Source organism: Rhipicephalus microplus, chromosome 9 (assembly GCF_043290135.1).
Source record: "Rhipicephalus microplus isolate Deutch F79 chromosome 9, USDA_Rmic, whole genome shotgun sequence".
NCBI classification, from domain to species: Eukaryota; Metazoa; Arthropoda; class Arachnida; order Ixodida; family Ixodidae; genus Rhipicephalus; species Rhipicephalus microplus.
Genome location: NC_134708.1, coordinates 49,550,756 through 49,565,788, shown reverse-complemented (window position 1 = coordinate 49,565,788; position 15,033 = coordinate 49,550,756). Strand labels below are relative to the sequence as shown.

The window sequence follows — 15,033 nt, the reverse complement described above, 5'->3', positions numbered from 1 at the left end:
ATATATATATATATATATACATATATATATATATGCACTATTGTCTGTTACATCTCATTATTATTAACCGCATGATTAGCTGAAAGAAAGTTCCATCCCAGGATGATTTCATGAGACGAATGCAGAAGGACGACAAATTCAACGATGTAAAGCACTCCTTTAATCACAACACGAGCAGTGCATGTGGCAGAAGGTTGGACCTGTTGCAAACTCGCTGTGCGTAAAGAAATTTCAACCAGTGGAGTCGTCACTTTGTTCAGTTTGCGGCATAACACTTCACTGATTATACAAATAGCGGCACCTGTGTCGACAAGAGCAGTTGTGGAGAAACCGTCCACAAAAACGGCAATCTCGTTAGGGGGCAAAAGATGAGGCCTTGGAAATTTCATCGGTGGTGCAGCTCTTGCCTCAGGAACTGCAACAGCTAGTTTTCCTCCTGGGCATGGTTGGAACGGCGAAGCATGGGGGAAAGAGACTGAAGACGGGGTGAAGGAGATCGACGTCGGCTGAAGTCTGGTCGACGTGAGCGGAGGTCATGTGAATCGGGTGTCACATGCGATTCTGATTGCCGAGGTATGTTGCCAGAATGCTGAACATCATTAAAATAGAATCCACGGCAACGACAGTAACGCGCGACATGTCCTAAAATACCAATGTTGTAGCAGATGGGCCGGTTATCCGGAGTACGCCAAGAGTTTACTGGTGCTCGAGGTGGTAGAAAGGGCCGATTTACTGGATAAACCAAAACTGGGGACCTGTAGTAGTTGGTGGCTGGACCGTATGAAGGGAGCGGCGGTTCGGCAGGAGGTCGGCGGACGGCTTCCGCATAAGTCAGCGATGCAGCCACTGATATTGGGGACGCGGGCGAAGGGAGAGCCTCGGCAACTTGCGCCTGAATAGCACAGCGAAGTGAGTGGTCCAGTGTTGTGGGGGTCTCGTTGATGGTGGCGACAAGAAAGAGCTGTCGAGCAACTTCCTTTCGGATGTACTGTTGAATTTGAGGCATTAACACGCTGTAGCCGGGGCCACTGCTTTTGCACTCCAAAGCCGAAATATAAGCTGTTTCCGTATTAGCGCGACGTGTAGAAATTCGTAGCTTGCGCAGCTCATCGAAACTTTGACATAGCTGAATCACGGCAGTGACGGTCTGTGATCTTTGGCGACAAGCATATGAAAAGCGTCGTCATCAATGCCTTTACATATATTCTTTATTCTGTCAGCCTCCTTCATCCTCGCATCAACTCGCCTGCAGAGGCTGATCACATCCTCAATGTAGCTCGTGAAGCTCTCACCAATTCGCTGAAATCGTCCCCGCAGGCCCAGTTCAGCGCGAAGCTTACGCATGGCTGGACGACCGAAAAACGAGGTGACGGCCTCTTTGAAAACCGACCAGGTGGTGATGTCGGCTTGGTGGTTGGTGAACCACAGGTTGGCCAAATCCGTCAAGTAGAAGATGACATGAGTCAGCTTCGCTGGGTCATCCCACTTGTTAATCGCGCTGGCATGCTCGTAATCTGCTAGCCAGTCCTCGACATCTTGATCTTCAGCGCCGTTGTATACTGGTGGGTCACGCAGACAAAGTACAAGAACACATGACAGGTGGCAGCGTGGAAGAGCCTTGTGGGGGATCGACGAGCTCGGTCATCGCGGACTGAGATGGTAGCTTACGGCTGCCGAGCTCCAGGACGTTACCCAGCACGTTTCCATCAAATGCAACGAGCAAGGTTGCGTAAAAACACAGGTTATTATTCGAGAAACGTTAGCCGCAACATGCTGGTACAGGCAGGAACCCGGCAAACACGAGCCACACATGGACGTCAACGTCTTCTTTCACGCTGGCACAGAGCTGGCGCCACTATGCTTCGGTACAATATATATGTGTGTGTGCGTGTGTGTGTGTGGTTTTACAGCATCAGTATCAGGACTAGACACTTTAAAGCAGCGCTGCGGTGCTAATAATTCGTGCGGCATGCTTTTCCAATGTCAGGGCCAGGCTCAATCTGCATTTCTCTAAAAATATCAAATGTGCTTCTGTTATTGTTAAGAACAAGGACCCGTTGTCTCTACTCTAAACGGCGATGTTTACTCTGTCAGTGCTAGCTTCGCCTTCTTGCTTAGTTCGTATTCTCCGAGTCTCTCGCGCCTCTTCACAAGCCCCTGTACCACTTCTTTATTTTTAACAGCCATAATTGAAATGACATACAAATGTACAATGTCTTCCTTTATGAAAGGGAACACGTGAGCGCGTGGCCTGCATTCTCTGGCGACTGCCTACAGGACCACAAGACAACACCTAGTACTTTTCGACAATCAACAGACCGCAAAAGAAAAGACGTAGGCGTTTGGCGTCATATAATGGCCCTTGGGGCCATACTCAAATTAAGGATGTTAATGTTTATATAAACCTGCTTGAGTAAAATCACAATTTTTCACAAAATGATGTTATGTGATGATGAAGTGGTGCGCGTGCATGAAACTCTATGCCGCGTGTACGGTGGCTTAGCATTAATAAAAATACAGGCGTACAAATATCCCTAGCTAAAGGCAAATGAAAAAAAAAAAAAAAACGATTGAGGAGGATGTGTGAGACGACCTACTACAAAAAAAAGAGAGAGAGAGTGGGGGTGGGGATCCATACACTACGCGACCCTCTCATCTTTCAAGCGCCGCTCACGGCCGCCTGGTGAACAGGTAGGTGTTCTCTGGCCCGGTCCAGGTGGCCGTGGGCCGTAGACAAGCACTGCAAGATACTGTAGAGGGCCGTTGAAGAGAGAACGACAGGGTACATCATTTAACAAAGCAATTGATTAAGTTTGATGGTTCACACAGACTCACAAACGTGTCCTTGAGCGTGAACAACACCTGTACCATGTTACGCGTTGACGATGCAAGTAGATCATTATGACATCTTGAGCACTTGATATGATTGCTGTTTAGTAACCAACAAAATACTACTCATTAAACTAATCCGTACACAAAGCACTTACAGTTTTGGTTTCGTAATTGACCAGTGGTCTGTTTGCGTGCATCTTTGCCATAAAAGTGTATCCACAGAATCTCTGTTCACCAAAAATGACAAGAATTCAACATAAGCAAACACCAAAAACGACATTTTTTGAAAAAAAATTTCTTTCATTTAGTTAGCTTGATACGTGAAAACCCAGTAGAGAGTATTTTTGGCAACATCCATCATCATTGACAACCGCGAAAAAAGAAATATAGCCAATAATAGCCAGAAAACTATGCTACCTATGCGTCTCGCAGATCTGGGACTTTTGAATGTGTTATCCTGGTGTTATTTGCATTAGTTGTTCAAGGTTTGAGTGGTAACTTCATTCCTGACCGCTGCGTAAAGTGAAACCGCGACGGGCGACGTCCTCTAGGTGAAACTTGCGCAATAATGGCCTTCTCTATAGTTCATAGCCTCCTAACTAGAGAAGGCGATGGTGCAATGGACGGCATTCTGGCAGCGACTAGTGCAGTGAATGATGTGAAACCGAGTGTTGAAGGCTTGGTTGACGAAAATCATTATGCGAATGAAGTTGCGGTAGACGTGATTCCTACTGTTGATCACGGACATTATGCGAACGATGTTACGACGGACGTGAAGCCGAACATTGACCATGAGCATTATGCGAATGAATATGCGTCGGACGTGAAGCCGAGTGTTGATCACGAACATTATGCGAAGGAAGTTACGGTGGACTTGAAGCCGTTAGTTAATCACGGACATTATTCGAATGAAGTTATCGCATTGGTGTACAACAAGCCGAGTTATGATCATGGGCTCCATGGGAATGAAGTTACAGAGGACGTGGATCCGTGTGTTGATCACGGACACTATGCCAATGAAGTTACAGTGGACTTGAAGCCGATCGTTGATCACAGGCATAATGCGAATGAAGTTTTGGCATTAGTAGACGAGAAGCCGAGTGTTGATGATGGACATGATGCGAATACAGTTACTCTCTGTGAAGGTAACGTACACCTTATTTGGTTATCTTTGGCATGAATATAATAAACCGAGGAGTTCCTCTTTGTTTTCATCTGCTCGGTTATATAGAGACGTGTACTTGAAACACTAATAATTAGTTTGATGGGTTAGTGTGCGAACGTGCGTTCTAGATCGGCGGCAGTGGTCGCATTTTGGTGTAGGCGAAATACTAAAAGCGAATATCTATTTAGACATAGTTCCTCGGTGTAGGGGTGTAGCTAGTGTGAATGTCCGAAGCTATTCCGAATTTCGTGAGCCGCGTAAAACTAAATATTATATTCTTTACAGAGACACATTTTCCTATTTTGGTGCACTGACATTCAAATTTGGTGGTACTTGCATCGATTAAGTATCTGTGCATAGACAGACGGCAACTTGTATGAGGCATGTTCTGAATCAATGTACTGGTGTGTTAAAGTAACACATTCGCAATGGTGAAGGTCATCAGACACACTTATTTATAAGTGCAGCAACTCTTGTTATTTCGCTGCTCAAGTCTAGTTATATGTATGTTGTGGGATCTATAATTTGCATTGCCTTGCTGTGCTTCCTGTGGCTATGCAGGTTCCGTTTCTGTGAAATCCCGTGACCAGTACCATTTGCTTGTGTGTGTAGAAGATGGACTGCATTCCTGCCGGCAGTGTGCCTATACGACCACGGATAAAGGACACATGAATGTGCACCTTCGCCAACACACAGGGGAGCGTCCCTTCCAGTGTCACCTTTGCCCGGCTACTTTTGTTGTGAAAGTCCGCCTCACAGAGCACATTGGCACCCATACCTGGGAGCGTCCTTTCTCCTGCACCCAGTGCAATGCGTCCTTTTCAGTGAAATGGAGCGTGACGAAACACTTGCCCACCCACACAGGAGAGCGTCCCTTTTGCTGTGTTAAATCCTTTTCAAAGAAATGTAACCTGAAGCAGCACATGTGCACCCACGCAGGAGAGCGTCCTTTCTCCTGTCTCTTCTGCAATGCATCATTTTTTTGAAAGCCTGACCTCAAGGGACACGTAGTACGCACCCACACTGGAGAGCGTTTTCCTGTGACCAATGTGACGCAGCCTTTGGGCTGAGCCACACCCTCAAACAGCACATGCGCACCCACACCGGCGAATGTCCTTTTAACTGTGGCCACTGTGATGCCTCTTTTTCCCATAGATGCAACCTCAAGCAACATATGCGAACCCACACAGGAGAGCGGCCTTACTCATGTGTTTATTGTGATGCATCTTTTAAACGGAAAACCAGCCTCAAAGACTCCATACATTCCCACACAGGAGAGCGTCCGTATTCCTGTAGCCATTGCAATGCAACTTTTTCACAGAGAAGTGTTCTCCGTCGCCACATCTCCAGACTTCATCCCAATGAAGCCCAGAAGGGCAGGGGTGCCAGTATTTCTAATGTAGAGGTTACACAACTGATCAATTCTGCTAAAAGGTGATCTTTTATGAAACCCTTTAATGAAGTGTGTCACGAATTTGGGATATACCGGAAAACTCTGACCAAGCAAGTCAAAAAAGTGTGCTGCCTTTAACGTCGTTTGTGAAGTACTCACCAGGAAGGTAGCTTTCAGCAGGAAAAATCTAGCACAGCCTTGTGTAAAGAATTTAATGCCTAAACCAGGTGTTATGTAGCTGATAGTGGAAAGCATGGTGCATGCGCAATGTCTCTCACTTCATTTTTTCTCGCCATGCAAGCGGTGTGTGTATTTTGTGTGTGCATGCATGCAAGCATGTCGCGAATACATGTCATCAATTTGCGACATGCCTAAAAGTATGCATTAAAGTTGAGTTTTAGATGATTTAGCTGCAGAATGAATGCAAGGTTGCTTTGCAGAGCTGAAAATAAGCCAACAAATTTTTCTTTGGCAGTGTCATAGTTCAGGAATTAAAAGGCTAAGGTGCCTCAAAAAGTTTTTACATTCCTTGGCTGTTGAGTTTAGAGAAAAGTGATTATCCCTAGGAATTTATCAAGTGCCTTCAGATGACATTCCTGCCTCCATTCAAAATGCGGCTGTCACTGCCCAGATTTGATTCCGCAACCTTTGGTCGAGCGCCATAACTGCTGGGACATCATGGCGGGTCGAGTTTTCTTCAGTAATGAGAAGTATAGAGTTTAATCAAAAAGGCAATTCTACATTTGATTAGATCACCTTCTCTTGCAGAGTTTTTTTCTGTAAACTTTTGATTGCTACTTCAATCCAAGAAATAAAATTAGAAAGTCTGGATTAGCTTGTGCATAACTCATTATTAAGAATAAGTATTTATTGGTTAAAGTATTTTAAGAATTTACAAATTATTTTAAGTAAATTAGGTATTTTAAGTATTTTATAAGAATTAAGTCGACAAAATTATTACTGAAGACGTTATAGAACCATCATCTAGCCCCTGGGCCTCCTCGTCGTGCACGTTGTAAAGAAGGATGGCAGCTGGCGCTTTTGCGTGGACTATCACCATTTAAACAATGTCACTCATGAAGATGTCTACCCTTTGCCTCGGATTGATGACGCCCTCGATTGCCTCCATGGTGCTCAATACTTTTCGTCTATCGCCCTTCGGTCTGGCTATTGGCAAATTTTCGTCGACCCCATGGATCGTGAAAAAACCGCTTTTGTCATGCCCGACGACCTCTACCAGTTCAAAGTGATGCTGTTCAAACTATGTAATGCGTCGGCAACTGTCGAGAGCATGATGAACTATTTTCTACGAGGATATGAGTGCTCCATCTGCTTATGTTACTTAGACGATGTTATCGTCTTTTCAACTAAATTTGACAGCCAAATCACACGTCTACCATTCGTTTTGGATGTTTTTCGAAGAGCCGCTCTCGAGCTCAATTTTGCAAAATGCCCTTTCGAGCATCGCCAAATCACCATACTCTGCCACCTTGTCAGTACCGCTGGTGTTCAACAAGATCCCGACTAGGTGGGAGCAGTACAAGAATTTCCTGAACCATGTTCAACTAAGGAAATCCGAAGTTTTTTTAGGGCTATGTTCCTATTTCCTCGATTTGTCCGCAACTTCGCCGACATCGCTCGACCGCTTACTGATCTCTTAAAGAAGGACGTTCCCTTCGCATGGGGCATACAGCAAGCGGACGTCTTTTCGGCTCTTACCCATCTGCTGACTAAGCCACCAATACTCGCCGATTACGACCCTGCATCACCTACAGAGCTTCGGATCGATAACAGTGGCCATGGAATTGGGGTGGTCCTCAGCTAACGACAGCACGGGAAGGACCGCATAATTGCTTACGCCAGTCGTGAAGCTACAGGTGAAGACCTGTAGCTTTAGTGTGGGCCGTGAAAAAATTCAGGCCTTACCTGTATGGCCGAACTTTTTCCGTTGTTACTGATTATCGCGCCGGCTCTGACCATCATGCTGGCTCCCATCGCTAAAGGACCCGTCTGGACGTCACGGCCGCTGGGTGCTGCGCCTGCAAGAATACTCGTTCGTGGTCCACTACAAGTCGGGACACCTGAACACAGACGCAGACTGTTTGTCACGTCATCCGTTTGAAATGCCCGACTTGACAGATCTTGAATCGGACCCCTGCGTGCTCTCTATCCACGCTTTAGTCGATATCTCCACCAAACAACGACGTGACCCATCGTTACTCTCCATCATTGAGCGTCTGACCTCTGCTCCAACAGACCCTTCTGTTCACCTGTTTGAACTGCACAATATTCTGTACCATTGCAGCTTCAACCCCGATGGCCCGGAATTACTACTCGTGCATCGATCTGAGTACCAGCGTTCTCTAACAACTACACGACGTACCTACAGCCGGTCACCTAGGCGTCTCTCATACCTAGGATCGTGTGCGACGTCGCCTTTTCTGGGCTGTACTGTATCGTTCTGTGGTTCGCTACGTCACTGCTTGCGACCGCCGCAAGCGCCCCTCTGTGCTACCGTCTGGTCACCTACAGCCCATTGACATAACGATGGAACCATTCTTCCGTGTTGACCTTGAACTGTTGGGCACGTTTCCTACGTCCACCTCCGGAAGTAAATGGGTTGCAGTTGCCACAAATTACGCCACACTGCTTTGCCATCACTAAAGCAGTCCCGACAAGCTTTTCCACCGACGTCGCTAACTTTCTTTTGTATGAAGTCATTCTTCATCACGATGCTCCGTGGCAGCAGCTTACTGATCGAAGAAGGTACTTCCTTTCACGTGTTGTTGATGACATTCTCTGCGCCTGCTCCACTGAGCACAATAAGCTTACCAACGCTTATCATTCACAGACAAATTGATTGACCAAGCGTCTGAACCGAATGCTGATGCAGATGCTGTTAATGTACGTTTCACCAGATCACCGTGACTCGGACAAAGCACTCCTGTTTGTCACCTTTGCGCACAAGTATTTACAGCACTGCAGAGCTAGTTATTCACTATTTTATTTGCTATTTGGCCGACATCCAGCATTATCATTTGACGGCTGCCCCCTTGTCTACTGAGTACGCCAGCGATGTCGTTTCTTGAGCCCATGCAGCCCGCCAGCTTACACATGATCAGCTGCACTAATCACAAGAGCACCAAAAACACCATTATGACAGTTGCCACCAAAGCGTGCACTTCTCGCCGGGGTCTCTGGTACTTCTCTGGACACCAAACCGCCAAGTCGACTTATCAGAGAAGCTACTACCACATTGCCATGGCCCCTACAAAGTGTTACGACAACTCAGTGACGTGAGCTACAAGATCACACCCCTAAACAATGCCTTTTTGACCCCCTCACTCCAGATGGACGTTGTCCACATTTCCAGACTCAAACCGTATCACCCTGCTAGTTCGTCGCCGCCGTACCAAGCGCCGTGACGGCGCTTGCGCTACGGGAGAGTGATGTTACGGTGCATCATTGACAGGAGCAAGTGTGGCACTTTGTGAAGATGACGAAGGCGCCTGTGCGTTAGACGCTTGCGCGAAAGGCAACTCTGTCATCTTGTTTGGCTGCCGATTTTCTGTGGACGTTATACTATAAGCCTAGATCTCGCCCCATCACAATATGAACACTAATCTTCGTGAAACGCCAAATGTGGTTACAGTGCTGCCTACCCAGTTTTATAAACATCACATATGTACTCCTTTGATAGAGCAGTCACGTCGAGTTAACGTCGATTGTGGTTAGTTACCTTGCACTGAAGTTGATTTATGTAGCACTGTCTAGGGCCAGCATCCTTGCGAGCATCAGCAATTTGAAGAATGTTTGAAGCGTGTGTTGCTAATACGTATGTTCCTGTTGGCATCGTTGCACAAGTGCGAACAACTGTTTATATAAACATCTGCAACTCTTTAATGTATGTCTGTGCGTGTAACATTTGTACGTATTCTAGCGCCATTTCATAAAGTGTCGCTGAATAAAAAAGTTGCAACACGGTCACTTTCCCTCTGCATGTTTTGCATAAAGTTGATTCCCAGGTACGTGGGATCTGCCGAATTTTTTTTCTCTCTCTCTTTTTTTATGATAACGATTCCGCAGCACTACACTGCCAACAGGAGAGGCCCTGGTGTATGGGGTATACCATACATGGTTACATACATTGTGTTGCCATTGTTAAGAAAAAGGACCCGTGGTCGCGATTCTAAACCACGATGTTTACTTTGTCAGGGCTAGCTCCGACTGCTTACTTCGTCCCTCTCCTTCTCTCAATCTCTCGCACCTCCCCCCAAACCCCTGCTCCACTTCTTTATTTTTAACAGCCATCATTGAAATGACACACGTATGTACACTCTCGTCATTTACGAAAGGAAACATGTGAGCGCGTGGCCTGCACTTTGTGGTGGCTGCCTACAAGACCATCAGCACTTTGCGGCCATCATCAACCGACAGCAAAGGAAAAGACGTCGGCTTTTGGCATCACATAGAAACCTCCTTGAATTAAATCATACAGTTTCTCACAAAATTATTGTTAAATGTCACCGGTTGATGATGATGTGGTGCCGTTTCTATTATAATAGGTCACCGCGCGTGTATGATACTCTATGCCGCAGGTATGAGAGACCAGCGCTGGATAGGTTGGATGGATGGATGGATGGATGGATTGATATGGCTGTACCCTTTAAATTGGGCGGCGGCTAACCTCTCCTAGCTTTACTGCTTAGTGAACCAAAAACTAGGTTTATCTTTTTTTTCTTTTAAATGGTGAAGTTGAGGACTGGTAGTTTGCAGTGAAGGGTTTAATTTTCACTCGTGCCTTGACTTTAGCCACCAATCAGATAACCTCCTTCTAGTTAATTCAACCCGCTTATAGTCTATTTTGCCCTCCCTGTCCTTAAACACCAGTGCGTTGAAAAACTCTGCGCCATCATCCTGAACTATAGGGTGAAGCCCCTTACAGAACATTATCAAGTGTTCAACAGTTTCCTCCTCCTCTCCACATGCACTGCATACCGTGTCGACCCTTTGTGATTGGGCTGATAAGTCTTGGTTCGCAATACTCCAGCCCTGGCCTAAACAGTGGAGAACTACCCCGAGTATTATCATAGACCCTTTCCTTGGCAATTTCCTGCGTAAAAGTGTGAAAGATCTCTAGTGCATACTTCTTAATCGTGCCTATTCTCCACATATCGGTCTCGGCTTCCTTCACCTTCTTCTTAACCGATAATTCTTTTTGGTTTGGCCCCCTGCTGTTTTCTAAGTATTTACCAATCAATTTTTTGGTTCGCTTCCTCCATTTTGTATCGACATTCTTCATGTACAAGTAGCTGAAAACTTTCCTAGCCCAATGCTCCTCCCCCTTTTCTCTCAATGACTTTTGAAATTTTATCTTGCTGCTAGCTTCCCTGCCCTCAAATAATGTCCATCCCATATAACCTTGTACTCCCTGATTTGGCATATTCTCGTGAGCTTCTAAAGCAAGCCTACCTATTCCACGTTGCTTAATTTCTAATCTTGCTTGAACTTCTGATCTCACGGACAAGACCGCATTGCCGAACGTCAGACCAGGAACCACGACACCTTTCCATATTCCTCTCACAACATCATACCTATTGTAATTCCAGAGTGCCCTATCTTTCATCACTGCTGCATTCCTGTTACCTTTAGTTGTTAGGTTTTTTTCAAGTTCCCTTAGGTACTCGGTCCGATTGCTTATCCATACGCTCAGATATTTGTATTTATCTGTTATCGCTGTGCACGAGACCTCCTGTGTCCTAAGCTCGCTGCCTTCATTATCATTAAAAATCATGACTGCTGATTTTTCCTTACTGAATCTGTAATCTAAGGTGGCTCACCGAAAAAGAGCACCTGGGGGCCGAGTCGCGACACAAGTCAGCTGCTGGCGCTGAGACGACCAGCCGCAGTGTACCATCAAAAGGTAACACTCTGAGAGCATGTGCGCGTGCTGCTGCCGTGCTTCATTTTGGAACGAACACCCCGAAAAGCCATTGCGCCAGTAATACTGCATTGTGGTTTAGAAAAATAACTTTCTCCTAATGCTACTCTCACATAAAAAGCACTAAACACAGAGAGAAGTCCTGCAAAGGAGACTGCGTCTATGCATATATAGTATCAAAGGGACAGTTCTCTGCCGTGATGGCAGCTCCCTCGTCCTCATTTTCTGGTTGTGTGCTTTGTTTTGGGCTAATCTAGTGCTGGCGGACTTGCCCCCATTAATAAATTAAGTCCGTGCTGCGACTATACCATGCTGCCAACATCTGCAGTAAAACAAAACAAAAGCAGAGTAGGTGGTAGCTGCGTTTTTTTTTTTCCTGGCATCGTTTGTACGCCCTGTCTGCGGTACTTATGCACGGGGATGTTGATCAAGCACACCACTATGACAGCATAGCACGTGTGGTGTCGCGCTGCTATTCTTGAAGGAGCGGGATAGATGAGCGTGACCACTGCGGCCGCACTTCGATGGGGGTGAAATATAAAAAGAGCACCCTTGAACCCAGATATATGTGCGCATTGGAGAACCCCAAGCGGTCACAATCTTGATACGCACCCTATACAGCGTACCTCAAAATGATATCTTGTTTGGCACATGAAAGCCTAGCAGTTATCGATGTTGAACAGACAGCGTCATTTTAGGCCGACACAGGCAAGCGGAAAAACTGAAACTGTGTGTTAGGCAAACTAAACAACGAGTAGGAATCGAAGACATTTGATACTTTTCTAGCAAGGCATATATTTTAATGTTACTTAGCCACGGCAGCCAAAACACGCTTAGCGCGTTTGCTGTCTCCACAAAGCTAAGCTTCAAATAGTCCGCTGCTTTGTTCGTATTAAGAACTTGGTGTTTTGCACAAATTAAGTTATGCAGAGGCATCTTGGCATCGAGTGCTCACCGCGAGCACAGGCGTAGGTGAACGTGACCCCGCACAAGTATTGTGGACAAAGAAACTTTACTTTACACGCAACAGTTCACACACAAAACAAGAGGACTACTTGCCTAGCGTATGATTCACTTCACGCAATGGCATCAGATGGAGTTTGGTGGTGATGGTCAGATGGATGGACGCATGGTAGCTGTTAGTCCTGAAGTGCATGAATCAACGCTCAGCGGCCTCATAAAAAAAAAAAAAGTTTACATATTGCGCCTGTTCCATAATACGCTCGTTTTCTTTGTTTCTGGCAAAACGCCTTTAAACTTGAATGTTTGGCCTTGGTTTTCACTGGTGGCTGTTTCCACTATCAAATAAACAAAGCAGACACGCGCCATTCGGTTTGAAAACGAGCCTTACAGCACTTGACAGAAGAGAGAGAGCATAATTTTGCTCACCTGACTGCTTGAACACAATGCCGCCTCCTCTTGTTACGTCCTCCATTTTCTTTATACGTCCTCCCTGCTTTTATACACTGTTGCACTTGAATACGCAGCACGCCACCGCCCTTAAGTTTTGTTACGGCAATGCGCACACGAACCGCCTCTGCCAGCCGCCACTCTCGTCTCCAGGAGCAGCTGAGAAGTGCTCGCTCTCACCGCCGGGGCGGTCGTGCAAACTCCAGTGCTAACGAGCCTAGAGCAGAGGTTTAAAACTACAGCTCAAGGGGCTAGGCTAGAAAAAGAAGAAGCTATTGAATATATAAAAACAAGAGTGTCAGAAAAATTTCAACAAAGAAGTGCTTTATGCACCACAATAGACAGTGATGAATCAAGCGGCGCAAAGGCTCCATTTTCACAACAAAAGTGGGAAAGAGCTGAGAAGAGGTTTTCTAGCAGTACATCAACAGGCCCAGTTGGCATTCCAATTATGCTTATAACGACATTAGGTCCGAAGTCTAAGCAGGCTTCGAGAGAGGCAGTGAGCAAAATAATAATCGATGGTGAAGTCCCCAAACTTAGCAGGATGAGCATGATCTATAAAGGAAAGCGGGACAAAGCTGACATAAACAACTACTATCCTATAACAGTGACATCAGTGGTCTATAGGCTAGCGATGCAGATTATGAAGGAAAGATTGCAGGCATGGATAGAGAATAAGGAGGTGCTGGGAAAACAGCAGAAAGGGTTTCGGAAACACAGGAGGTTGGAAGACAATCTGTGTATCGAAATAGCAGAAAAGGAACAGAGGCCCCTGTGGCTAGCATTTTTGGATATCAAGATAGCGTACGATAGCGTGGTTCAAGAGGGCCTGTGGTGAATACTGCACATCTAGGTGTGGAAGATGAAGTCACTAATCTTTTAAAGGATATCTATAAGGGTAACAAGGCAGATATAAAGTGGGAAAAACAGGTATCCAAGCCTGCAGAGGTAAAACGGGGGCTTAGGCAGGGGTGTCGTCTGTCACCCTTGTTATTCATAGTGTATCTACAATGATTAGAGGCCAAATTAGTGGGAAGTGGACTGGGCTTCAACCTCTCTTTCGTCAAACAAGGAAAACTCATTGATCAGGCACTACCAGCATTAATGCACGCAGATGATATAGTGCTAATAGCCGACTACAAGGAAGATTTGCAGAGAGTGATAGACATCTGCGGTAATGAGGGAGATAGGTTAGATTTTAGATTCAGTAAGGAAAAATCAGCAGTCATGATTTTCAATGACAACGAAGGTAGTGAGCTCAGGATACAGGAGGTCACGCTTGAGATCACAGATAAATACAAATATCTGGGCGTATGGATAAGCAATGGGACCGAGTACCTGAGGGAACACGAAATATACGTGACGACTAAAGGTAACAGGAATGCAGCAGTGATGAAAAACAGGGCACTGTGGAATTACAATAGGTATGATGTTGTGAGAGGAATATGAAAAGGGGTCATGGCTACTGGTCTGACGTTCCGAAATGCGGTCTTGTGCATGAGATCAGAAGTTCTATCAAAATTAGGAATTAAGCAACGTGAAATAGGTAGGCTTGGTTTAGGAGCTCACGCGAATACACCAAATCAGGGAGTACAAATTGATATGGGATGGACATCATTTAAGGGCAGGGAAGCTAGCAGCAAGATAAAATTTGAGAAGCGATTGAGAGAAATGGGGGAGGAGCATTGGGCTAAGAAGGTATTCAGCTACTTGTACCTGAAGAATGTCGATACAAAATGGAGGAAGCGAACCAGAAAATTGACTGCTATTTACCTAGACAACAGCAGGGGGCCAAACCAAAAAGAATTATCGGTTAAGAAGAAGGTAATGGAAGCCGAGGCCGATGTGTGGAGAATAGGCATGATTAAGAAGTCCGCATTAGAGATCTATCGAACATTTAAGCAGGAAATTGTCAAGGAAAGGATCTATGATAATACTCGGGGTAGTTATCTACTGTTTGAGGCCAGGACGGGAGTATTGCGAATCGAGACATATCGGGCCGAATACGAAAGGATAGACACGGTATGCAGTGCATCCCGGCTGCGGCGGCTGCATTTCCGATGGAGGCGGAAATGTCGTAGGCCCGTGTGCTCAAATTTGGGTGCACGTTAAAGAACTCCAGGTGGTCGAAATTTCTGGAGCCCTCCACTACAGCGTCTCTCATAATCATATGGTTTTTTTTTTGGGACGTTAAACCCCACATATCAATCAACAGTATGCAGTGCGTGTGGAGAGGAAGAGCAAACTGCCGAACACCTGATAATGTTCTGTAAAGGGCTTCACCCTATA

At 45.8% G+C, this 15,033-nt stretch overlaps 1 protein-coding gene and 1 long non-coding RNA gene across 2 annotated transcripts; one reads left to right on the top strand and one right to left on the bottom strand.

Moving 5' to 3' along the window:
- Positions 1-147: 147 nt before the first annotated feature.
- LOC142771758 (uncharacterized) lies at positions 148-3,166 on the bottom strand. The gene is made up of 2 exons (XR_012886123.1): positions 2,836-3,166; positions 148-2,740 (listed from the first exon to the last, which is right to left on the bottom strand). It is a non-coding gene; the product is annotated as an uncharacterized LOC142771758 (long non-coding RNA).
- Positions 3,167-3,217: 51 nt separating this feature from the next.
- LOC119185272 (uncharacterized) lies at positions 3,218-5,170 on the top strand. Its single transcript, XM_075873614.1, has 2 exons — positions 3,218-3,977; positions 4,559-5,170. The coding sequence occupies exons 1-2, from the start codon at positions 3,401-3,403 to the stop codon at positions 4,981-4,983; spliced, it is 1,002 nt and encodes a 333-aa protein (XP_075729729.1). The 5' UTR covers positions 3,218-3,400; the 3' UTR covers positions 4,984-5,170.
- The last annotated feature ends 9,863 nt before the right edge of the window (positions 5,171-15,033 follow it).